This window comes from Paramormyrops kingsleyae, chromosome 8 (assembly GCF_048594095.1).
Source record: "Paramormyrops kingsleyae isolate MSU_618 chromosome 8, PKINGS_0.4, whole genome shotgun sequence".
In the NCBI taxonomy this organism is placed as follows: domain Eukaryota; kingdom Metazoa; phylum Chordata; class Actinopteri; order Osteoglossiformes; family Mormyridae; genus Paramormyrops; species Paramormyrops kingsleyae.
The window spans coordinates 9416100-9442451 of NC_132804.1; the positions used below are offsets into that span (position 1 = coordinate 9416100).

General features: G+C 44.7%; 1 protein-coding gene across 1 annotated transcript in view; it reads right to left on the reverse strand.

The window, feature by feature from the left end:
- Positions 1–18231, reverse strand: part of igsf21a (immunoglobin superfamily, member 21a) — a 169815-nt gene extending 151584 nt beyond the window's left edge. Inside the window, exon 1 of the mRNA XM_072715135.1 lies at positions 17733–18231. Within this exon, the coding sequence (XP_072571236.1) occupies positions 17733–17871 (139 nt within the window). The 5' untranslated portion in view covers positions 17872–18231. The remainder of the gene's footprint in view (positions 1–17732) is intronic.
- Between the last annotated feature and the right edge of the window lie 8121 nt (positions 18232–26352).

Sequence of the window (26352 nt, forward strand, 5' to 3'; positions counted from 1 at the left end):
AAGGGTGAATGTTCAGCTTAACTTTTCTTCTTTTCTTTGTCTTTAATGTTAGACCCCTAATTAGACCTCCGAGATAAAAGATCGCTGAAGAACTGAGTGAAAACTGAGTTTTCACAGTACACTGATTTTTTATTTTTTTTTGGAGACATTATCTTCAAAATCTTTTGGAAAAATCAACTGTATCTAAGCCAAAACAGATCTCCGAAAGATTTCAGAGGAGTCTTCGTTTGTCTCCACTGCTTCTTCTGCTGGCCTGCATCGATTCCATATCAATGCAATCTCTATTCCTCATGTGGCTCCGATCTCATTTCTCAATCTTTATTCCAGTGTTTATCACGATTTTAGGATAAATGATTCAGCCAAAAAAAGATACTTAAAGTGCTTCTCCCAGGAAATGAAAAATACAGCTTTGAGCAGTACAATTATCCTATGGGGAGGCAGAAATTAGTTAGGATGGTTAAAAAGCAACTGCTGCATATTCAAAATCCCAGCGCTGCTGTTATATCTGGGATCTTTTGGCATTTAACTGTATGCTGGCCCTCAATAATACCAATAGATGGTTCTAAGAGAAAAAAATGTGCCTTGGCAATGTGAAAAGGAGAATACCCTGTATTCTTACTCAGCCCTGGGACGATTCTTGACATTGACCACACCGTGTGGGTGACATTGCGGGCAAAAGGCCGTCCTGACGATTTTACTGGGAGCAGGGGGCTGCGGGGAGCGAGATTTAACTTTTACAGCCCACAGCTGGCAGACTCCGTTCCGGTCTGTCACTCTCGGCACGGGAAGGAGTGCGTGGTGAGCCGTTTAAAATGCACGGAAGCTTCTCCAAATGAAGCCCGAGGCAGGGCGGGGCCACAAGCCCCCGAAAGACGGACAGACTTCCCCAGGATTCAAACTGCCTGCAGCAATTAAACACAGCATCAATTTTGGCTCCACCTCATGGAATGACATACTGAGTCCAGGAAAAGTTAATCTGCCCCATGTTTTATTACCAATTGAGAAACTTCCACTTGGAAGAAGCAACTTTAGTGTGGAAGGTGGTTTAGAGGATAATCGACCACAATGTCCCATTTGTTATTTATATGGCGTGATGTCGGTGCCCTCTGAGCCGAAATCAGCCAGGCAGATAGACCGGTTTCACATTTTGTGATTTATTTTTCGATACCCAACCCCCACCTTAAATTGGTTTGTCGGTCTTTGGGGCAGGGATTGGGGGGGGGGTGGGGTGAGAGTGGTGCATTGGACCTCATGGTTGCTCGCTTGCTTGCTGAGAAATTTATCAGATTCTCCCTTTGAACAAAGATGGCAATAATACCAGCACCAATGACTGGGCTAGTAAAAAAAGATGAGCAACAGTTACGTAAAACAAACAAAGTACGTCAGATACAAGCTAAGGAACAACTAGAGTAAACACTCTTGATTACTGGCAATTATTTGTCTTGTTTTATGTTACAGGGTAGATGTTCGTTGAAAGGGAGGCTGGGATTTTTCTGACACATTCTTGCAGCCGGGAAAGCGATTTGAAATAAACAAAAAAATTGTACCCCAAAATAAAGAAGCTTCAAAACAAAATGTCAGTTTTCTACTAGCATCTGACGCTCAGCCTGAAAACCTGGGTCTTGAATTTGGATTTGTGTATGTAACAAAGGCGTTAAGATCTTGCCCCTGCCGCCCCAGAAAAGATAAGGACTCCATTGGACTACTACTCCTACATAAACACTCAGAAGGTTTGGCATGTCATCGTAGGCATAGCCAAAGCCCGTCTGAGCGGCTTTGTCGGCTCTGACAAAATCCATACCACTAACAGGCTGAGTCAAGCAGGTGCACATTTATACCAGCCGCTGGCACTTACTGCCGTTAAGAGGTTTTGCCGCAAGCCATGCTGGTGGTCTGGGCAGATCCAATGTAGGCAGGGGCAAGCTCTGCCTACGTGAGTCATACGGGGTTAATATGCCCAAATATTTGTGTTGGCCATGTGGAAAGCTACGAGGCTAGTGTGACTCTTCTGTGAGTCTGGCTCCCTTGCGCTTGCACTTTTGAAGGGTGCAAAATCTGCAAATATCACAACAGAATTCACTAGATCAGTGTTTCTAAACCTGGTCCTTGGGGACCCTGCAGACAGTCCATGTTTTTGCTCCCTCCCAGATCTCACTAGAGGGAGCAAAAATGTGGACTGTTTGACAGGGAGCTGGGAGGGAGCAAAAAACATGGACTATCTGGGGGTCCCTGAGGAAAGCGTTGGGAAACATTGCTCCAGATGGTCTTTCAGATTGTGTTGGTTGCTGGTAGGTCTTCTGCCCTCTCCAGCCACAAGAAGTGATGACTGGATATAGAGCCAGGTGAGGATTTTACAGCTAACACTATAGATGGCCGTATATTTCAAATGACGTCCGGACAAAACGAAATTTAACACGTCAGTGAGAACAATCTGTCGCACATTTAAAACAATGTGCTGCTTTGTTCGTTTTGTTACGCCACAACCCTAGAGGGTGCAGAATGCTTTCGATGTACAGTAGCAGGCCCAAATACAGAATGCAAAGAAACATATCGTGGCGAGTACGTGAGTCATTTTACTAAAGGGGACGGCAGCTCTTTTAAAATGAAAGTTACTCTCTTTATTAACTGTTGTTGTTAAATGTATTGTTTAATATTAACAAGAGCACAGACAGGGAAGCCAAACAATTTATACAACACTCACGGCTACACGATAAAGAAACACACGCACTCCATGGTAAATATTATACAGTTACGACATTTACTATTAACAGAAATATGTGATTTATTTATACTATTTCAAGTGCAGTTTGTTGCGAAACATGCTAGTAAATGCATAATTAATCCTGCTGACCAACCCCACGGCGTTACATTTACATCAGCCAATTGTGGATAGCAAGTGGGATCAGAAGAAAGGAAAAAGTTCATCTCAGGGACCCTGCATACAGTAGGCGTCACTCTCATACATCGCCTATGTCACCTGCATACAGCTCATACGATGTCATATTGCCAAAACGGCGTTGATTCCATCAGTTTCGTCTAAAGTATAAACCATGTTTATCCATCTGCGTAAGAACGAATGTCATCATCACAAATGGACACTGGGAAAAACAGCAGTGGCCACCCCACTCTCGTGTGTACCCTTTATACGTGCAGAAAAAAATGGCTCCTCTCTGAACATCGCAACCTGAGTCACCAACTTAATTTATATGTGCATATAAATGTGGCACGAATGGAGTAAACTGAAAAAAAAAAAAAACACAAATTTATCCCAGTACTTCACCACGGCACGCAGAATGTTGTGCCCCCCCCACTAGCTGGACATAAAACATCATATCAAAATGTCTTAAGGAACAAGCAAAGGGAAACAGAGAATAAAAAATGTATATCAAACGTGGAGATAAACGCTGCCATTACACTCTATACAGCTTTTGTCATTAGGGAACATATAATTAATCACAGACACCCACTGCATGCACTGAGGTATTGTCTTGAAGAATGTGCTTTCCACCCCCTTTGTAATTTAACTCTGCTTTTTTTAATTAGACAAACACAGGCAGTTTTTTTGTCACACACACACACACAGAGGATTTGAAGTGACTGAGGAGTTTTTATCGTTTTGAGCACAATTCCACCCCCCCCACCAAAATCCAAAAATAATTGAAAAGAAAACAGTATGCTTATTGTACCCTGTCTTTGTGCAATGGGTCATCCAACCCAGGATAAGTTGGATAGGTGGATGGATGGATAGGTATATGGATGAATGGTATATGGATGAATGGTATATGGATGAATGGTATATGCGTACTGCCATCCACACATAGTGGACTAAGATTGTTCTAGGTGCGTGTATCTAAATAAAACAATGAAAAAATTAAGAGATTACAAATTTAGCTGTGGAACCAAGTAGTCTTTAATGTATTTGACCTCAACAAGGAAAATAAATGCACAAACAAATGGCAAAATAATAGCTGCTGAATAAAAAGAACGGCAGGTGTGGCTCATCTCCGCGAGCTGCCTTTACGTGGCGCGAGGTATCGGCGTCGGAATCAGCCTGTGCGTAATTTACTAGGTATTATTTCCTTTCACACATCCAGACCGCAATGACTCGGGAGCGTCACAAGGTGTCAATGTGAAAATTGCATAATTTTACATTTGCATCCGGTAATGACTAGCTTAAATTTGGGAGGGGGCGGGGAATTATACATAACAAAAGATGTGTTGAATAAATAGGAAAATTACTCCTCTTGGAAAAAAAAGACATTATAAATTCTTTGGTTAGAAGATGTACTTTTGTGTTTTTTTAATATTCCTTAGCATTAAGATTTAAAAAAAACATTCCAGCCAATTGGGTAAGTGTGTCGACCGCTCACTTCCTGATCTAAAATGCAAATGATGTAAACAGGAAACAAGTGGGACTTTTTTTAATGTAAGAGCCGAAGGAGGTGGCCCATCAAAGGACGGCTGCTGGGAAATGGGATCCCGGCCACACCGCGTCTCCTGCCAGCTTCTGTTCTCATTTCTCGTGACTCAGTCGCCGCCGTCACGGGCAGAGGGGAGGGCAGAACACACAGAGAAGCCTTAGATCATCTCAGACATTCCGTCTGTTTTTTGTTTTTTTTGTTTTTTTGCTTAAATCTCCTCACAAGATCTGTCACGGGGGACCGGAGATCCACAGCTCTGAAAGCAATGTGGCAGCAGATTGGCACTCCGGTGCCGAGCGTTAGAAAGTGAACAGACGTGAGGGCCCACTGGACCCGGGTTCTGTGGCGGTGACTCTGATGTCATGAAACGGAAGGCCGTCATTTACATCCACGGCTCAGCCAAAAAAAAAAATAAAAAATTACAAACGATAATAATGGAATCCTTAGTATTATTATGACTCTTCATGTGAACACACTGGCAGATATGACAGGGAACAGCGCATAATGTTTAGAAGCACCTTTGAATGTCTGTCCCTTAGATAAATGCTCAAAGTAGCTTTCACAAAAAAATGACTATGGCTCACTGATTATAGCAGTTTTTCTTTTTTAAAATATATATATATATATATATATAAAAAATACAGTGCATCAGTCTTATAAAAACATTTTTTGTCCCAGGACATTTGTCTCCGGCAGCTAGTTAACTCGCCAGGCCGACTTTCTCCCGGAAGTGGGGCTCACAGGAGACGTTTTGTCTCCACCCGCGCCCCCCCTGCGTAATTGCAAATTAATGAAAGTCTCCGCGCACAATAGAAGACGCCCGAAAAAATGAGCAATTTACATACAAAATTAGACGGGTGCGCTCGGAAATGTCAAAGTATGCCCCAGACGTTTTTAATGACTTAAAAAGGACACGGCGAAGAAGACCCAGCATCCATCGCTTTCTGGGTAACGGCAGAACGGCATAGGTGCCTTTTAATATTCACCAGGAACTGCAAAAATTCATTACAGCATATTTTGAGAAAATCTTCTGCTATCCAATCAACAGAGGAATAAAACACTATTACGTTCTGATATGAAATCCTGTGGTATCATATGTTCTTTCTAATAAAGGCACAACACTAATGGCAGTGTTGTTTCTTTTAATGAGATAAAATTAAATTCAGGATTTTGCATAAAATCTAGCTTTAATGCCATCATGTTGTATGCAAACAGCAGCTATATGCCGTAGCCATACTTATCTTTAATTTTTATATGTGTTCCATCCTATTGACTGTACATTCTCTAGGTGTGCATTGACACACACTGTTATCATTTCCCCCTCCCCGGTGCAGTGAGTATCTTGCACAAACTATCCTTTGCTGCGAGGCCATTTCCTGAACCCTACAAATTACACCATTCAAAGTATTTCAGTAAATGTAATCACTGACTGGTGCCATACAGCTGAGGCAGTATATTATCCTTGGGAACAAACACAGAAGGCCAGGTTTCAAGGTAAACTCCATAGGGTTTACCCTCTTTGTTCTCTCAAAGAGAAACAGGTTCAAAATCAAACCCTTAATTACTTGTTTTTACATGGTGATGCTGGTTTCTAGTGAGAGTTTTAAAGAATCTGAGATTGATTTGCAAGAAACAAAGAAACATTTTCCACAAGGACAGCTTACATGGATGAAAAGTACACAATGATTATATAAGACCTTTGGAAAATGATGGACATGGAACATTTGCAAAAAAAAAAAAAAAAAAAAAAAACTCTGCCCATGAACTTAATTTGCAAAACAAGTTAACTGGGCTTCTCCCCCAGGACAGCGGCCTGGTTCTGACCACATCAACATTCCAGAATGGAGGGCGTTCTGTCATGTATTACTCTAAGAGCGGAAATAAGTAATAGATGACAAAAAGATCACCCTCAGTCCACCCATGAGCACCATTGACACTGGAACTTAGTCCTGTCAAATGAGCTATATCGAATTTAAAAATCCAATCAAAAGTGCTTTTAGAATAGACAATCATATCATCTCTGCAGGAGCAAATTATAGATAAATTAAGCTAACTAAGAACTACAGTGAAAACCACACATATTTTGTCACTGACTCAATGACAAATTCCATTAAGAAGCCATTTGTCTTTATTAGCCATCTCTGAACGATAGTTTGCTAAAGATCATTTTTAGGAGTGATTGTGTTCTTCCGCATTGTTGGCTCTAATGATACATCCTACAGTACCATCAATCTTCCACGTAAGTGAGATTAAGCTGCGTTTTAACAAAGCGATAATCATGTTCTTTAATGCTTCGTTTAGGAACATTTAACAGACGTATGGATACATTCTTTAGCTGCAGTGCTGACCTGTAAGTTTTGGACAGGTAAGCCAGAAAGACTCAGTGGTGACCAGCAATCACCTGCACTAAACTTTGTTTATGACTAAAAGACACGGGGAGACTGTAAAAACATGACAAACAAAAAAGGGAGACAAGTTTCAAACTGCCAGCGGAAGACGTGCGAGGCTGCAGGGTTAGCCGCAAGGCCGCAATGCCAAGGTGCCATTGCAAATCAACATTTGCACATCAACTGAGTTACGTGCTCTAATTTATTGAGTCGACAGCTTAAGTACTGGATTCCTGACTTCCATGAGTGGATGGAAAATCGCCAATAAGGTCACATTTAGCAACACAACAGAGCACAGGAAGACTAGCAAGGCTGTACACAGAACCTGTAAATCATTCACAACTTTTATCCTAAGCGGACTGCAGAAGGTGGACGCACAGGAGATGGATTGAGCTGAGATGCAGGTAGTTCCCACATTAGGAGAAAATAGTCTGAGCTAAGATACAGGCGGTCCTCAGGTTACGAGGATTTAGTCTGAGCTGAGATACAGGCAGTCCACAGATTACGAGGAGATGGTCGGAGCTGAGACACAGGTAGTCCTCAGGATGTGAAGACATGGTAAAAGCTGAGATACAGGTAGTCCCCAGGTTATGTGGAGATGGTCGGAGCTGAGGTACAGGCAGTCCTTAGGTTACGAGGAGTTAGTCTGAGCTGAGATACAGGTAGTCCCCAGGTTATGTGGTGATGGTCGGAACTGAGGTACAGACAGTCCCCAGGTTACAAGGAGATGGTTGGATTTGCAATAAAGGCAGTCCTCAGGTTGTGAGGAGATAGTCAGAGCTGAGATACAGGTAGTCCCCAGGTTACGAGAAGATGGTCAGACCTGAGACACAGGCAGTCCTCAGGATGTGAAGACATGATTGTAGCAAGTAGTCCCCGGGTTACAAGGAGATAGACTTAACCGAGATACAGGCAGTCCTCAGGTTACGAGGAGACAGTCGGAGCTGAGATACAGGCAGTCCTCAGGTTACAGGGAGATGGTCGGAGCTGAGATACAGGCAGTCCTCAGGTTACAAGGAGATGGTCGGAGCTGGGATACAGGCAGTCTCCAGGTTACAAGGAGATGGTCGGAGCTGAGATACAGGCAGTCCCCAGGTTACGAGGATTTAGTCTGAACTTGGATACAGGCAGTCTCCAGGTTACAAGGAGATGGTCGGAGCTGGGATACAGGCAGTCTCCAGGTAACTAACGAGCTCCATTCCCTAAGCATGTCTTTAATCAAATTTGTAGGTAAGCTAGAATAATAATGCAGCACAACATAATGGTAACTTCATCTGATACTGTAGTATACGTCAAGCCAATGGATCGCTAAAGCCACACAATGTTTTCATGAGTGTCACAAAGTAGTGTGTGCTTTTAATATTACAAACCATTGCATTCATCTAAAATATTGAATACAATAAAATTTATGGCAGTCCATTCATAAGTACAAGTTGTCCATAAATCAGATGTTATTAACTCAGGAACTGTCTGTATTGTGATTAAAATAACAAAGGGAAGACTGAGACTGTACAGCGTAGTTTAGTGGTTTCCAGTTAAGACATTTTGGTCCAAGTCCAAGACACACATGTCCCAGGCAGGTAATCAAGGGCTTCAGAATTTTTTATTAGAATCAAGAGTGTCGGTGGAGGAACGTTTGAATTAGTTTGGAGGTGGAGGGGTTGATAAGGATGGGTCTGAGAACTGGAATACTTACTGTCTAGTGATGTTCATAATCAAATGGACAACTTGTGCTGTCAAACTACACTCATGTAAAATTAACATTTGCAATGTCTATTATGATCATAATTTTCTGGACAAAGTTTAGAAAATAATAGCAATAAAAATGAGAATAGCTTGTTGACTTTTTCTCTAATCTGTACTGAGCAAATTTCAAATTAGACCACGACAGGGCAGCAAAATATGCTGTCCCATCAGCACCCTCTTCACTGTCACGTTTAACATGTGTTTTTTTAATTAACGATATTGCTATTGATTTTTGTATAAAAACTGAGCTCAATTAAAGACTGCTGTGACATTCAGAAATTAAAGTTCATTGAAGCTAAAAAGCCAGTCTGAAGCTGAATGGATTTCAAAGGCCTGGCTTGACTCAGTAGGCCAGGGGCACCAAGCGGGTCATCTGCCCTTAAGTGTGGATGTCACCGACAACCGCCACAACTAACTTTATTTCAGACTGAAACAGAACTGGAAGTTATTTCAGGTCAGCGTCACTCGTCATTATTCCAGATTGATTTTTCTTTTGATTTAACACACTGCATTAGCAATTAAAATAGAAAAACAAGTTAATTGCATTTCAAAATTCCTGTGGTAAACATGCTGAAATTACATTCATTCGGGCTTCATCTAAACGTAACTGATCTTGAAAGAATCTGTTAGAAAATAAACATGTAAAACATGAGATGCCTCAGACAGCGGGGGTCCAAAATACCAAAAGTTTTTCTTAGCCGTAAAAAAATATCTTGCGGATATAAAAGCGAAAAAAGGGGCAATGACAAAATAAAACTCCAAGAATAAACAGCCACCTACATCAGGAAAGACAAACAAACAATTAGAGAAAAGCTAGGGGTGTTATTTACAGCACACAGATACTTCCACCTAGTCTGGCTGCCATTCCCCGGCACATCTGGCTCTATTTAGCCCTGCCAGTGTAATCAGGTCCATCAGTGCCAGCTGGGCCATATTCACAGAGGCAAATTCTACACAGGGTGACAAGAATCCTCTACTGCACACAGGCAGGTGCCAAAGCTCTGCTCCGTAATGCTCCGAGCAGTTCGCAGATATGACTATGAAACTGTTGCAATGTGAATCAATTTTTCTACTTGCTGTTTCCAGGAAATAGAAAGTTTGCTTTTCCCCCACAGGTCTATGCACTCTTAACCTTTGGTTTTATCATGCTAAATGCAATTTGGCAGGACCTGAATAATGCACCCACAATGTTTACCCCCCTAAGCACTTTGATTATTATCATCTAGAGAGTCCTGACAAAAGCCGCAGGACCTTACATGCTTAGTGTAGCGTGGCGTTCTCGAGGCACGAAACAGCACCCAAAATACCGTCATCTCATGCCTCGGGGTGGTGGTCCCTGTGCACCACGGCTAAAGAAATCACGTTTAACGCTGGTTCTGCCTTTGACATGGATTTTACAGTCAACCGACTGTCGAGATGCAACAGCGGGCAACAGGCACGAAAAAAAATGAGGTTAGAGGCTCTGTGCGGTTCTGTTGCCTGTTTCCTGATTCCAGGTCCTGCAGACATATGCTCCTGGTCTCATCATTCATGCAAACCTCTTGATTTGACTAATTATTCCTGGAAATGGTATAAATTCAGTTTTCTCTCTTTTGCCATACTGGCCTTTTTAAAAAGATAGATAAAAACCTTCACACATTCTGGACCAGCATGTGTGAAGTTAGTCACAAGACTAAGATCTTTACAGTCATAAAGTCAAAGCAAAAAAACAAACAAACACAGAAAGAACACCCTACACTGTTTCTGATTCTCCGGTTGTGCACCTTGTAGCTACGTCCGATTCGGGAAAAACGCCACAAACAAGGGCGACATTTCCTTCCTCGATCAAAATGGGCAGCGCTTTCCGAAAATGCACCCCCTTCGAATGGGCTGACTCCTAGTGCCGCTGAAGCGGAGAACAAAAATATCCATTCATTGACAGAAACACCTTCACTGGGATGTAATTACTGTTGTTCTCTCATGTGGCACCGGTGAGGCTTTACATAGAAAGACATGGGTTAGAGGGCCAAAATCGGGATTAAATGAAAGGCAGTTCAATTCAGAGGACTAATGCTGTAGTTCAGAACATCCTGAGGATGGGCATGGAATGTATTTTGAGGCACCTCAATACCAAACTTTTCAGCTTCATAAATCCTGTGCTGTATAACAAAAAATGGAAACATCTTGCTCAAGATAAATAGAACATTGTATTCTTGCAGTGTAATGGTTTCTAATTTACCCCAAGCTCCATAATGCAATATTTTTCTGGTTTATTCAGTTTCCAAAAAATGCTTTTTTTGTCTCCTGAAAAATAATTTAGTTCAATATAGCACTAAGTGCCTTAAATGGATTCCTAATCATGGATCCTCTGAAAGAGGAGAGTATATCATGTGTCCGGCATCATAACGTCAAAAAGGGCATCAGAGAGACGCTCTGTCATAAGCGCTGCTGGTTAGCAGAAGAGGGACGTGATGGGGCTGTGACACGGCTTCTGAGCACCCGATTTGCATTCCTCTCTGTCCCTTCCGAGCGACGGGCTAAAGGGGATGAACAGATGGCTGTCCGATTGACTCATGGGCTAAAAAAAAAAAGAAAGAGTTCCTCCAGGAGCCGCGACACCAACGGTTCACGAACCTCATGAGGAGGACAAAGCCACAAAAAGTAGAAGAGGCGCATGGGAATACTCCTTGTGCGCAGAACTCAATATGCTTATCTAGGAGGCTGGGGAAAAAGCAGTAATTACAATGCAGCATGTATCATTTAAGTCTTGGGATTCCTCTGCACAGTACCTGGGGTGCATCATATAATACGCGCACATCTCTATCATTTCACATCATATCACATCATATTAGGGCTGCTTGATTACAGCAAAAATCATAATCACGGTTATTTTGGTTAATGTTAAGATCACAATTATTTAACAAGATTACTCATTGACTTTTGAAATATCGTGCATTTATTGAACTTTTATAAAACATATCCTTTCTACAGTGGATTGCTTTGAACTATAAATATACTTGAAACAACTGAGAAACAAATAAAACGTGGCTGGAAGGGGACGCGCAGGGGGTTAAACACAAACGAAAAATTGAACGAAATAAAATGCGGCGCAATAATCATTTTATCTGGATTATTTTGGTTTGTTAATTGGTGGAAGCCAATATCACAATCGAAATTAAAATTTAATCAGTTGCCTAGCCCTACTTAATGTCATATCATACAATATCACATCATCCTGACTTGGCGCTCGCCAAGCGACATCGTAGTGGGAGAGATCCCTGTAGGACAAGGAGGCTGAAGCATGTCACCTGACGGCACTTGCGCCCCCTGCAGGTGGCTCTGCGGTAACATACGGCGTCATTGCTGGCGACGCCAAACCGCCATAACGGCTCTGCTTAAGCCGCGGCCAAAGAAGGGTCTCGGAGGACGCCTCCGGCAGCGAGCGCGGCGTGAGACTGATATAATCTAAAATCTGCTACATGAGCTCTGTCTGTAAAGCACATAAAAACATTCCCACCGTTAAAAAATCAAATCAATTTCGGGACATCTGGCAGTGCCAAATGAAGATATAAATCTGGGCGGCATTTGTAAGCGGCAATGGATTTTAAAAGCTAGCGTTTAAAATGCAATCGAGACATTCTCGCTTTGAAAAAAAAAAAAAATTAAGATTATCTCCTGTTGCCTTCAGGAAATATGCTTTGGACAAACACTGAACGATAGTGCCATGTAAAATAATTACACATAATTAAATCTCACCAAATTCAATAAAAATACTACACACATCAAACAATTTTTTTTTGAGATATCGAAGCTAAACATGAAATAGCAGACTTTCAGCTGGATCCCTGTTATTCTTTTTCATCATTTGCAACACACAGGAATTCCAAGTAATTTAAGCAGTTGCTATGGAGCGATGCCATCCATGGGCGGGCTTGGCCTTTTCGGACCTGGGGCTCCTCCGGTCTCCTCATCTCTCACAGCTATCCCCTCTTTTTAATTTTCACGTTGACTTCCCAGACACTCGTAACCATTTTCTCGCTCCCTTCACTTAGTGCGCTCTCACTTTTCCTGAGCCTTCCACATCCATTCTGCAGATTTGTTGGCCATTCCTGTTTGGCAATTTGTGCGGAGCTGCTAAGACAACACAATGGCAGACTAGTAATCCTGCTCAAAAGTAACACAAAAACAATCAAGAGTAATAGTCCTTGCTCTTAGCCACAGAACTGGGTCTGCATTCTGCAGAATATGGGGAGAAACTGTGAGGACGCTGGCAGTGAAATCCAATCTTTCACAGTTCAGTCCTGGTCTCTCACAGTTAAATTTGGTCCTTCAGTCAAGTCCTGGTGCATCGCAAAGTTTGCATGAGCACATGGAGCAAACGCTTAAAACATAAGACACAATCTTAACAAGCGGAGAATGACCATGACACACTATGGGGATTAGGGTCATCTTTCAAAACACTGTTGGGCTCCATGGCCACATAAAAAGACAGATTTCACTGTTGCAACCAAAACTGCCACCATAAAGGTTTTGGCCAATCTCACACAAATGGGGGGCAACCAGCTAAAATCTGCTTCCCTGGAGCAGAGGAAAACTGATGGGTGCGGGAAGACTCCAGAATATTCTACAGGCACCAACCTGGGGAGTTAAACTGACAGAAAAATTAATGACTAGGGAGGAGGATGTTCAAATGGAAGCTGAGCCCCCGGTGAATTCCACCTAAGAACCCCCTACTCCCCCCCCACAAGGAGCAGACAATGTCATCAAACATCTTTAAAACCAACCAGTGGTGGAAATCAGCAGCCAGCCCTAGACTTTGCTATAAAGTCGTAACACAGTTACTGCTCAGCTAAACCAAAAGCACACAATTACATCCTGTTTGTCAGTAATCACAGCCTCTCCTGTTGGAACGGTACACAGTTATGCTGTCACACAGCATACAGCATGTTGTATGAGATATTTAAATAAAATAATAATATAAAAGGCATTCAATTAACAGTTACAGCCCCAAAAGGATAGTAGTACACTGATGTAATTAAATGTGCTATAATTAATTGTACTTTCCAGCTTTGAAAGCCCAGGTTTGTGATTATTAAAGCGAACACCAGCTAGACCAGGGGTCCCCAAATGGGAGACTCCGGTCAGAATCTGGACCGAGATACAATTTAATCCAGACCGCGCCATTGACCACGATTGTCATGCCCCCCCACCCCCCCTCGCTCAGCAAAAGTTATTGGGGGCAGTGGACCTTGGCTTTGTGTTGCTGATGGAATTTAGCCCTGGGGAAAATTAGGGACCCCTGAGGTAGACTGTAGGTGAAGGGGAAAGCAGGCAAGCTGAACATGCACGAGGCCCAGCAGCTGAACATGCGCGAGGCCCAGCAGCTGAACATGCGCGAGGCCCAGCAGCTGAACATGCACGAGGCCCAGCAGCTGAACATGCACGAGGCCCAGCAGCTGAACATGCACGAGGCCCAGCAGCTGAACATGCACGAGGCCCAGCTCCGGCTCCGTCGCTGCTCTCCACTCGCCAGTGCCAAGGCTCCAGCAGCCATCGTGCTGCGTCAGACAGCGGAAGCCCCCCCCCCCCCCCCCCGGGAGCCTCACGGACTGTCAGAGGGGCTCAGGTTGGGAGCGGAAAGTGCAGCAGCGCGGGTGTTGTCAGAAATGCCACCCCCCGGGGGCTGGAGGCATCTCACATTGCTGCATCATGCTGCCCCCCAACTTCCCCCCCCGCCCCCCCATACCCTGTTGGAAGCTCTCAAATCCTTCAATGGGGAAAGCTGCCGTTCTTGAGAAGCAGTTTTTGCGGAGCTCACAGCCATATTGTTCTTTGCCGCCCCCCCCCCCAGCTGTAATTGCTTGCTTACAACTCACTCCATATCACTTTTTCCCTCCCTTTTCTTAAAGGGCCCCATATTGGCATTGAAGAGCTAAAGCAGTCCTGTCGAATAAAACATTCTGCGTGTGCTGTATTATTATTATTATTAGTAGTAGTAGTAGTAGTATTGCATTGTTACTTAAATCTTGCTTTTGTCCAGGATGACCAGTTAACTCTTTCAGACAGCTGAATATTTTACTGGTTTGATTCAGGTTAAAACACACAAAGGTACAACAAAAATTTCCCTTCTGTGATTTGACCTTGAAACCTTTCAGCCAGTGATTAATGCCAGTGTTTGTCAAACTGGCCCTCGGGGACCCCCAGGCAGTCCCTAAGGTAAGGTAACACCAGTAAGGGAGCTGAGAGGGAGCAAAAACACGGACTGTCTGGGGGTCCCCAAGGGCCAGACTGAGAAGCACAGCTTCCAGCACTATGGTAGGCATGTGTCCAGCAGAGAGTGCACCCGGCCCAGGGGGCAGGAACAGCGGCGGCGTCAACTGGGACTCAGCAGCCATCAGAGGCAAAGCATGTTTCAGATTCCACTCAAACAGTCACCACTCCAAGCTAACACTGCTCTCCCTCAAGACCATCACCGCAACTAAACCAGCAACTTGAAGTCCCAGTCTATCAATAACTGAAAGTCCATGAAGCATGTGATATTGAAAAAAGGAAAGAAAAAAAAAAACGAGAGCAAGCGAGACTGAGATTGGCTTGTCAAGCGAAGCAAGTCCAGTTTGCAAAAAAAAAAAAAATCAATAACCCAAGATCCCAAGTGGATTCTTTTTAAACTCGCAAATAAATGGCATCTCATTACGAGTAAAGACCTACATATGTCACCGGCTGCACAGAGATGCTACAACTCGCCGCTTTGTCTGGGGGATGTTTTACAAATTGGTTCCCCAAACACACAGACCACTACAATCTGCTTCTTCTCACATGACGGCGACTCCCAGGACCGGATGCATCGATGCTCATCGGCCTCTTTAGCTGCTTCTGTGAGCAGGTTCTGTGGGAGTTAATGGGTCTGATTCCATGTGACCGTGTGCCCGCCTGGCAAGCAAGATAACAATCATAAAAGTCATAAAACCTCACCTGTCCAGTTCAGATTGGATAGTGGTGCGCTATCAAGATAAGTCTGTTCATTTGATTTTGGCGGTCTACCGGAGTATACATAATTCTCCATCTGCTCGAATCGGGCCGGAACGCGGGCCTGGCTCCTGAACTCTAGGGAGAAGGCGAAAACTGCCAGCCAACTGCTAATCACATTGGATATAGCCAGTGATGCATCATCGGTCTGTCTCTAAGACACATCAGCAAGAATTACTGGGGCTCCTTCGGCAAGGGAATGGTTGAGCGAGCTGTGAGCCTGGCGGAAGAGTTCGACGGATCGGGAGCTGATGGTATGAAGCAAGCGGAGCCCATCAATTAGACCCAGGGCTTGCAGATATGCTCCAAGAGGGAGACACCTTTTGCCGAGATGAACTCTATCTGCCGCGGAAAAGAAGCTCCGGCCGTTTAATTATGGGCAGTCAGGTCAGCGGTTAGACCACGTCGACACCTGCGTGGAAGTACTGGGACCACTGAGCGCAAGCGGGAATCCAGTTTGACTAGTACGGCCCAGCCCGAAATAGCTGGAGCAAAGAAATCACTTTGTAGATGCGAGAGAATGGACGCTACAACCTTGTGTGAATGTGGGTTGGAGTGTGATCAAGGTTTCAGGGCAACAGGTGTTGAGATGGAATACCCTGACCCATCGGGGCTGAATCGAGAATCAGAGGCTTATGCCGGTCAGCATGTGCAGTTATGGATCGAGCCTACACCGGTCGCGTCTCACTCTGAGCACGGTTGGATCAAAGGGCCCCGCTTTCTCACGTTGCCAGGTCGTGTCGGGCTTAAATGCCACCCGGAGGTCAGCGGCTAGGGAGAAGCAGGTGGCATGAAGCAGAATTGATGTCGTGACGTTTTGGCTTAGCTGGGGATCGTCATCCAAATGCATCTTCTTTCACGTCGCAAACTTAGTCTGGCATATGGTCTCGTTATCCATGAGGTCTCAATCACTGAGTCTCATTGGCAAACATAGTTTACTGTGGTACTTCATACACGTAGAAGGAGGAGAGAGAGCGCAAAGGAGACAGAGAGAAATTTGCCAGTGCTGTAGGTAAATTGTGAATAAAACCCCACTTTTTACATTTGTTTTATCAAATTCTCTGTATTAATACTGTATCTCCATTAGTCAATGTTCTGATTGATTAGCTTATTTGATTAGCATTTTTATATAATTTTTGTGTATGAAATTATTTCCTCACTACAAAAATTAATGTGAAGCACGCATTAATTAGACCTGGAGTTCACCTTTTTCAAAACGATTTCCCCCCATAAGCCGAGATGCAGCTGCTGTACATCTACATGTCCTCCTGAAAAATCGTTCATAGCAGGGAAAAAGCAAAACGAAAACGCACGTTTGTATAACTGATGCTGGCGCAGAAACCTCTCTGAAGACATCTGACCGCGAAACGTGAGGCGCAGGAACTTGGTAGGCTGAGAAAAATAACTTTTAATTGCTTAAATAAAAAACAAGCCAGACTTAACATCGCGATCGAGTGACAGTGATAAAATGCAACAGATATGTTTCCCCCTAAATACGAAGTACTTTACATATTGATCAAGTTGACTTTGCCCGCAAATCCATACAAAGAATTCATTCACATGTGATCAATGAACAAACAAGCGCGGATGCAGAAAACCTCAAATCGTGATCAATCCAGAATATACATCAAGTAAAGATTTTTTTCTAAAGCCACAACATTATAAAGTATACATGAGATCAGTATTGCCCGGTTCCCCTAAAATAAGACGCCGGCACAGCCGCTGCGTAATCGCGCAAGCGATTGAATCTGATGCTTAATATTTACCGTCGGCTTGAATCAGCCTCCTGTTATGCACCCTCCCTTGCCACCCTCCCCGTCAGTGCCATCCCCAGAAAATGCCAGTGAACGAAAGGGACGCTGCTTTAGAAATGCCGAGCCTCCATGACGCGAAAGGAGCGGATACTCAGCCCGAACAGAAAAGGTAGAAAGTTGCCATTTGCGAAACACACACGCAAGAATTGCGCAAGAAACTGCCGAAAGATGGGGAAACGGGCAATGGACGTAGCAAACCGAAACGTTACCGAAACAGAGCTGGCACGTAAAAATCCCGGCCATACAGCGCTCCTTCTTCGAGTCTCTCTGGATTTTTTTAATGGCAGAAAACTCACAGGGAAACAGCTGGACAATTCGCGTTCAAGCCGACGCCGTTTGCAGAAGGGGACCCGACTTACCTACGGCCAAATCCAGCAGATCGGCGCACAAGAGGAAACACAAAGAAAAGACGGTCATCTTCCACGTATTTCGCAATAAATCCCAAACTCCATCTGCGTTTAGCTGCTCTCCTCTCCCGGGCTGCGTAACCCACACCATTCCAAAGGTGCGAAACCGGGCGGTCCCCGCAAACTGCTCATGGTGCGATTCGGATACCAAGAGAGGAGGAGGGGGGTGACGGTGGAAATAAAAGCGGATCAAAACATTTAGACACTTCAACCAAAGACAACGGGTACGAACTTCCACTGGAGAAAAAAGAGGAATGTTGCAAAGCGCAAAGGTCCCCCCTGCACAAGTCTATGGTCGCAGCGCTGCAGCGGTTGTGGATTAAAAAAAACACAGATACAGATTTGGATGAAAATCTATGCTCTTCACTCAATGCTCATCTTCCCTCTCTCTCTCTCTCTCTCTCTCTCTCTCTCTGCCTCTTTTCCTCCCTCCCCTACACACACACACACACACACGCACATATACATTCGCTCGCGCACTCATTTCACACAATTTTCCATAATTCTACCCCGGCTTTCAAAGCCTTGCCTCTCTAATTCTGTCCGATAATCCGATTTATTTCTGATGGATTTTGTCTTTCCTCTCTCTCCTCTTCTCTTCTTCTTAAAAAGGTTTTTTTTAAGAAAAAAAAAGATCATTATGCTCTGCACACTGCATCGCGTTGCCCTACACCAGCCGGGGGGAAAACCAGGACAGGAGCAGCAATATTCGGCACAATACACATTATCTCGGGTTAACCCGACTCCGAATTAACCCAGACTCGGTCTAACCGTATGGAAACGTCAGCCACTGTAGTTAGACGGCTTTGCACCCGATCGACATTGGAAATACTGCTGCCTGCACATGGAGGATTCAAACAAACCCTTGTCGACGCAGCTTCTCCAAAACCAGGGCTACGTCGCAGTACCCTTGGGTCTCGTTAAACTTTTTGTTTTTGATTTCTAATGGATTTTTTTGTTTGTTTTTTTTACGACCGTGGCGGACATCAGCGTCTCCGACGCCTCAGCCGCGTATACTGTTACTCCACGCCGCTGCTGGATGCCGCCGGAGCGCTCTCGTGCCGTTTGTGTTTCGTCTCTGCAGCCAGCTATAACATGCACGGCGCTATTCGATATTTTGCATTATTAAATAAATGAAACAAACTGATTCGACGATGATTGTCCATCTTTATCATTACGGAAATCTGGTGGAAGTGCATGTTTAAAATAATCATGCTCAGTAAACTCAAGCATGTATGAAGTCGACTGCCAATCTTTTATCGCGGAGTCACACAAGTCTCCTCTTTGCATAAACAAACGAATACCGCAGGGAGGTTACAATGCACGCAAAGAAACAAATGCACCAAACATATCATTATTAACATATTTTAATATATAACATATATTATTAGAATCAGGATATTATTATTAACAATATGACCATCAAGACTACGGAAGATGCAGAGCTCCGAGAGGTGTCATATCTCCGATTTTATACCAAAAAAGATAAATGCTCTGTACGCATCATTTTGCGACTTCATAAAAGGGGACACTGTATTTTGAAATGCTAATGAAAACTCAAACGCGCCTCTGCACAGAAAGAGAACTGGGGCGGTAGATGTTTGCGACCCCCCCTGGGTCACGATCCCACTGCAGGTGTGTGAACAAAGTGTGCTTAATATAATTATAGACCAAACAACAAGGGTTTAAAAGCCGTATCCAGGACTCGAAACAATAAATTATCAATAAGTGCTAATTAAGCAGGTAACGTGGTCGGTAACCACAAATACCGACCCCGAATCTGTATTCCGCAGGCTTTTATGTCAGTTTAATTAAATTCAATTTGCTTGGATCTATGTATGTTCACCTTTACTTTAGGCCAAGACGAACTGAATATAAACTACAGCTTGATAAAACTGGACATTTTAATTATTATTTTTTTCGCCCACGGAAGGACTGCTTATCAAGACGGGCGCTGTGAAAATGACGGGACATTTAACCAGCTCGAATACAACCAAAGAAATGGTTATGAGAGTCAGAGTGTTCTGCTGCTGTCTCCATATCCTCCTCAACCTCGCACACTGACAATAAGCCATTATTACTGTTGTTGTTGTTATTATTATTATTATTATTATTATGGAGATATGGGGGTAACTCGAAAACTGAAGCTCTTTGCGTAGAATCTGATCCCTGTTTCCGTGTCCTCTCCTAGTCCTTTTACTTGCCAAGGTAATCTGTTGGCACCCCTCCCATTCTTTCATACCAATGTAGTCTTCTCAGCCTACTACCCTATTACTTAGAATCCATGACCACAGCGCTGCCGATTTTAGCGTCTTTGTTGACTTGTCCTTCCCGCCCCGTGCATTTACATCTTGGCACCCGACTCGGAGTCGGTCACGGCAAACCATCGCCTTTCCAGGAGGATGTGGGTCGCATTCCAGCGTGCAGCATGCCAAACGAAGGGCATATTTCGAAATTAATTGTTACACACTTCCAACAATCGCCAAAACGACATCAGCTGCGTAATTACACTGTCAATCCATTCATCAGCAACTTTTTTGTGTTTTATGTTTGACAGAACTTGCACCACCTCCCATCGGTTTCTTACACCAAGTCGTCTGAAGGCAGCTGTCAGATTCCGCAACAAGGCAGCGCAACTCAAGCAGTACCGTAAAACCTTTTACATTTCGTGCAAATGGTAGAAATCGCATTACGAGTCGGCATCTACTTAACGCTGACGTGCGGCTGCTATCCGGAGGGCAATTTTTACTCGTTTTTCTGCACCAGCCTCAACGTCATTTTATACGTCTGTCTGAAAGGATTAAACTGTGTGTAATGCACCCGTTGAGTGGCCGGCAAACTGATATACTCCTACGGAGGTGAAATGTGACTTCAATCCAATTAACTTTATTCTTGTCTAGAGTCTTTCCCAACATCACTGGCCAAAAGCTCTTAAGCAGTGATTTAACACGTATAAGAACACCATGCAATGGCAAATGGAGATAATGGTATACAGTGGTAGAAAGCTAAATGGGAAAAATGTCCAGTATTTATATGACTGTGCTGATATATATAACTTAATTTTATAAATGTCATTTCCTGGTAAAGGAGGAAAGGCTCACTGGGTAGCACTGAAGCCTCCTCCGCTATGGTTGTGGGTTTGATTCCCACCCCTGGCTTGGTGTGTACAGGACTTGCAAATTCTCACTATGTTTGTGTGGGTTGCCTCCCACAGTCCAAAAACATGAGGTTCGGTGAACTGGATCTCCAATTTGCCTATAGTTTGTGAGCATTTGGACTGGCATCCCTTACAGCAGTGTATCCCAATCCCGCTCCCAGGAACCCGCAGACAGTCCACATTTTTGCTCCCTCCCAGTTCCCAGTAGGACCGGCTTGGGAAGCACTGTCCTACAGGATGTACCCTCTGCCTCCAGGGACACGCTCCAGGCCTCCTGTGACCCTGCATTGGATTGGCTGTTAAGGAAAACTGACAGATGGATTTCCTGATGACTTGACTCACTCGACTTGGCGTTGGTGAGCTCAGCATCGCTGGGTCCATATTGGGTTCTAGGCCCCGATTCTGCACCCTTGTTAATAAGTGTGTCAGTTCCTGCTTGTATGCAACATGCCATGAAGTACTTGTCATATTTCTCGGTGTCTGAACACTCTTCCGGAAAGGCTGGCATTAATAAATCATTCCTCATATTAATAAGGTTATTAGTATTACTGAACAGCCACCACCGATGCCTTCTTGGATGTGTGCTTGTGAGTTCTCTTTTACTACTACAGATTATTAGAGGTTTTGTAATAGTTCATAAATGGATGTATGGAGTTCTTTTGCTTGCGGGCCGTGGTGCTGATGGCATGCATCTGGGCGCCTGCATGCACTCAGAACCATCTCCCTCGAATGTCATTCCAGTGGATAGAATATTGATGCTTCATTAATCCCCATGGGATTATTCCGACTCCATCTTGCTCCCCATGAGACAAACGTGCAGGTGAGAGGATGCTTGGGGGGGTCACAGCACAGGGTCAGCCTGCATGCGGCACCCATGGAGCTGGGGGTTAAGAGCCTTGCTCATGGGCCCACGGACATGTGACTATACAAACTGGCACCTTCCGATCACAGGGACAGAAGCTTATCCTGCCTGTTTGGGGTCTCTAATTTTGGCAAGTGTAGGAGCCTAGGCTTCTCCCCATACTGAAAACACTGAAGCACGCAGTCTACCTGCCAGTGAGGCACCCAGTCATGACATACGCAACCTGGAGCCCTTTCTCCAAATGACTAACAGCCAGGTTGAGCTGTACTGGGTGGGGGCGAAGTGGGGGGAGGGAAAGAGAAAAGAGGAATGGGGCATTGGACTCAGTGGGAGGGGCGGGCTCCGGCTGCAGCCAGCCCTCAGCCACGCTGCATTACTGCTCCACTTTGCATCTCTAGAGGGCAGTGTCAACAGCAATTTACTGAAGCCGAGGTGAGTGTCACATCTCTGCCTGCGATTCTGCCTCCTGTGCCTCTTGCGCAAAGAGCCCCCCCCCCCCCCCAGCACGTTAACCTTATCAAGCAATAAAAATATCATGTAAGGCCTCTATTTAAATTGTTTGTTTGTTTGTTTAGCTATAATGGAGGAGTGAGCGAGGCGAAGATTACACACTGTAAATCTGTCCTTATCACAGTACTTGCCTTTCATCTTGGACTTGAACATCTTAGGTTCCAGGGATAAGCAGGAAGGAATCTGTGGAGGTGCTTTGCTTGACTGAAGATATCAGCTGGTTCTGTCCTCACAGTCTGGATGTTTCAGTAGAGCAATTCAGGTGAACCACCAAGCTCAAAGGTACAACAGGTATTCCTCTGCTGGGTTTTGACCCAATAAGTCTTTGGATTACCACAACTTGTCCACAAAAACCACAGTACCTGATTCCTCCGAGATATAAAACCAGAACCAGTATAAGTTTCTTCGACGCAACCGAGATGGTATCAAATTTGATCCTTTGCGGATGTAAAGTGAAGGGAGGAAGATTGCCGGCTCAGAATTGCGGGGGAGGTCTACACAAGCGTGGCGGCTGACCCGGATTTCTTCAGAGAATACTCTGAACAGAACCGCAGGCCGACGGTGGTCAGAAAGACAAGCAGGAGGTTTCGGGTTCCTGCTCGCGGAACGCAGCGGCCTGTCCGGCAGGAGTCACTCCGACAGATGAAATCTCAGTTTTCCCCAGTGCAGGAGTGATGTGCTCCGCACGCTTCGCCCCGACCACAGCACTCAGGTGTCTGCTGCCGTTCTTAATATCTTAAATCAGGCCTTTGTGCAGCAAGCAATTGATAACAGAAAGGAAGCCTGAACTCAGGGGTCAGCGAGGCAAGGTGGGGGATTTAATCTGAAGTCTTTCATTCTCGCTAGAAAACTGTGATACCCTGTATAACCTTCTGCAGACTAGGCTTCTTCTAGAAGGACATGGTGCAGACCGAGGCGCTGACTGATATTCCTAACTGGTCTAGGTCCAAAGCCAGGCCACATCATTGATGGGTCAAACCAAGTGTTCTTTAGTATTTTATCCAAAAAGAAAAAGACAGCTGACAATTAACGACCAGGACATGGCTGTGTGAGGGGACTATTGATTGGTTATCTCTCTGAACATTTTTGTGTAAGTAAAACTCCCACGAGCCACATGCCTAAAATCAGTGAAACGTCTATGACAATTAACTTGAGAGCACAGACCATGTTTACGTTAAGCCTTGGCTAACATGTTTGCCATGTTGGAGTGTTTGATTCCATGTTATTGTGATTGCTCTTTCTTCTTCATGACCTGTTAATACTGTACGTCGGGAAGCTGTTTAATGCTCTGCAGTTTTTTAATCCCCACAACTTGCTGCTTCAGTTAAGCAACAAAACCTTAACCCCAGAAGCCTCAGTAATAAAGAGTTTCTTCTGTAATGCCAGTACATTTTCCCACTTCTAAAAAAGCTGATATATGCATTTTTGATGATGATGATGATGAATGCAATGAAGAGACACATGCATTTTTTTTTGCTTTAGAAACATATTGCAGGATTAAGCTTATGGTGCCAGGGTGTAATGTTTGCTCTGATCAACAGGGGGTGACACACCCTAGTGATCCCTGACCCACGTGAGGCAAATAGACCATAATGAAAACTGCAGATCTCCTCCATCAGCTCTGCCAGGCCTCTGGGGGTGGAATCTCACACTATATGCCCACCCCAACCCCCACCCCTCGAAAACAAAAAAGCTGCCTACCCGACAACTCCCATCTTCAGCTCTCTAGAGTCGGCGAGGTCGCTGATGGAAGACAGAGACCCCTGATGTGATTAATTGGCCATTTCAGGCTGACATAAGACGTGTTACAAACGAAAGGAGTCCATTCAGAATGTTTGAATACGGAACGTTGCATCCATCACTGATATAAACAAATCTAAAAACTCAATCCCAGAGAGGCTCTTTATTACTCCCACAATTCTTTGTGTATGGAAAATTTTTCTCCCACTCTGATCTGAAACTGTCTGCATTAGTGGTCCCGTGTTCTTGAATCAGCCCTGATGGTAAAGTAGCCATCAAGGTTGGCCTTGTTCATTTCCCGGAAGATTTAATGCACTTGAATCATCCCACCCACAGTAATATTTGCTTCACAAATACAGTGCTTACGTGGCTAGATTAGATTATTATTACTGTGTTATATTCTTCAAAGCTTTTATACAGATTTACATCTGTTAAATATTTGCTGGAGAAATTCTTGCTAAGTACCTGCTTGAGGCATTTTTTTAAGGATTCGAACCCATTTCCATCCAGTTGCTTGTCAGGTTCCTTTGCCGCATGCTTTTGAAAACTGGAGAATCTCTGGAGGTATGCAGGGAAACGCCAGCAAGCACATTCTAATGACTCTGGGTGTGTGGAACGTGGTGGGGGGAGGGGGGGGGCATCGCTCCCTGGTGGGAGGGGGGGGCATCGCTCCCTTGCCTCCATTTGCGCATCAGGGCTGCGGCTCTGGGGCTCCCACATCTCAGCAGTTGCGAATCACCTGACCCTCCTCCCTCACACATTTTTAAATATATATATGCTGTACTTAGTCATTGTAGGGGTGGGGGCCGCCATCCACCCATCTCCCCAGGATGTGTGAGTCAGGTGACCATGAGGGTTTGTCAGCTGCCTCCCACATATATATCCCCCCACTTCCTCTCCCGGGGCTGTCACTCTCATTTACCGGTACCAAAAGTTGGAAAACTGCAATAAAAGAAATCTAATTTGACACTGACTTCGTGAGGAATCGGGTTCCTACGATGCACCACCTCGGCGGAAACGGGAGCTGTTTCATGCTGCACGTTTTTCTCCTGCACATGCTGAGCTCGGTCGATGTGAGGCGATGGTCATGAATACACAGTGAGGCGGGAATTAGCAGTATTGATGGGAACGCCGTATCTTATTATGGCTATCAGGTTATAAATTTAAAGTCGTACTGCCTAATTATATTCACTGATGTAGAAAATCCCTCTGGCGACTCTCTGAATCTCAGCCTCCTTAAATGAAGCTCGCCGGCCTCACGAACCCTATCGCTGTGTAATAAACACCTAAGCGCAAGTCAAGCTGCCGCAAGCCTTTCCTATCGTACTTGCTTGTATAGGTGTGAGAGAAACCAACGTTTAAAAGGCAGGAAAAAACAGTAATTAAAAGGGAGGAGGGAGGGACGCAGGGGAGAAGGAATCACTAGAAAAACTGAGACTGCTACAAGGCGTACAGCAGTAGCACAGCACACGCATGCGCCATCTGCCCCCCCGCCTACTGTGGGGGCTTCTTAGGCCTGCTGTGCATTTCATTTGCATCTAAGACGGAGGACCACAGCGGGAATGGATCGGACGCAGGTTGGCGGAATTGACCAATGAGGGAAGAGAGGCGGGGTCCTGATCGCCAATAATATCGCGGCAAAGTGCTTACAGGGTGGTGTTAGTTTGTCAGGAAAGACTGGTGCAGTGTTTAAGCGAATCAGAATCCAGAATGGAAACAGGCAGATTAAAAAAGTGTCTTCTGTCATGCACCTTATCTGCCAGGTCAGCACGAGCTGGCCGGAATAGCTAGTTATGGTGGCTGTCTTGTTTCTCCAGGTAAGTACCCCCCCCCCCCCCCCTCAGCTGGGGTAGTGAACGCATTTTGGTGATTAAATGCCAACACTGCCTGTGGTTTTCGGAAGACTGAGGAAGGAGCGACAGCTATTTTTCCAGAGGGTCTGGTGGTGTGTGATAGAGTGACCCTTTGAACGGCACGTGCTTCAGCTGAAAATGTCAGAGCTGAGAGCAGAAAATGGAGCCTCCTCCTTACCTTCCTGCTCAGCCTGCTCCCTAACCGAGGGCAAGGAAAACCTGGTGGTGGGGGCCACAGCCGTCAGAAGTCCAAGCTTTCTTCAAATAGCCGGTATATAATGGCTTTTTGAAAGGGAGAGACAGAGGGGGCCCTGGTTAGCGGCAAGGACTGGTAACCTGGCTAGTCTCTCTCAGAACCTTCACATCAGAAGGTCCAGAGCTTCATTCTGGAGCAAGACCATCCTGCACGTTTCTTTTCTTTTTTTTTTTTTTTTTTGCATGTAGGAAAAT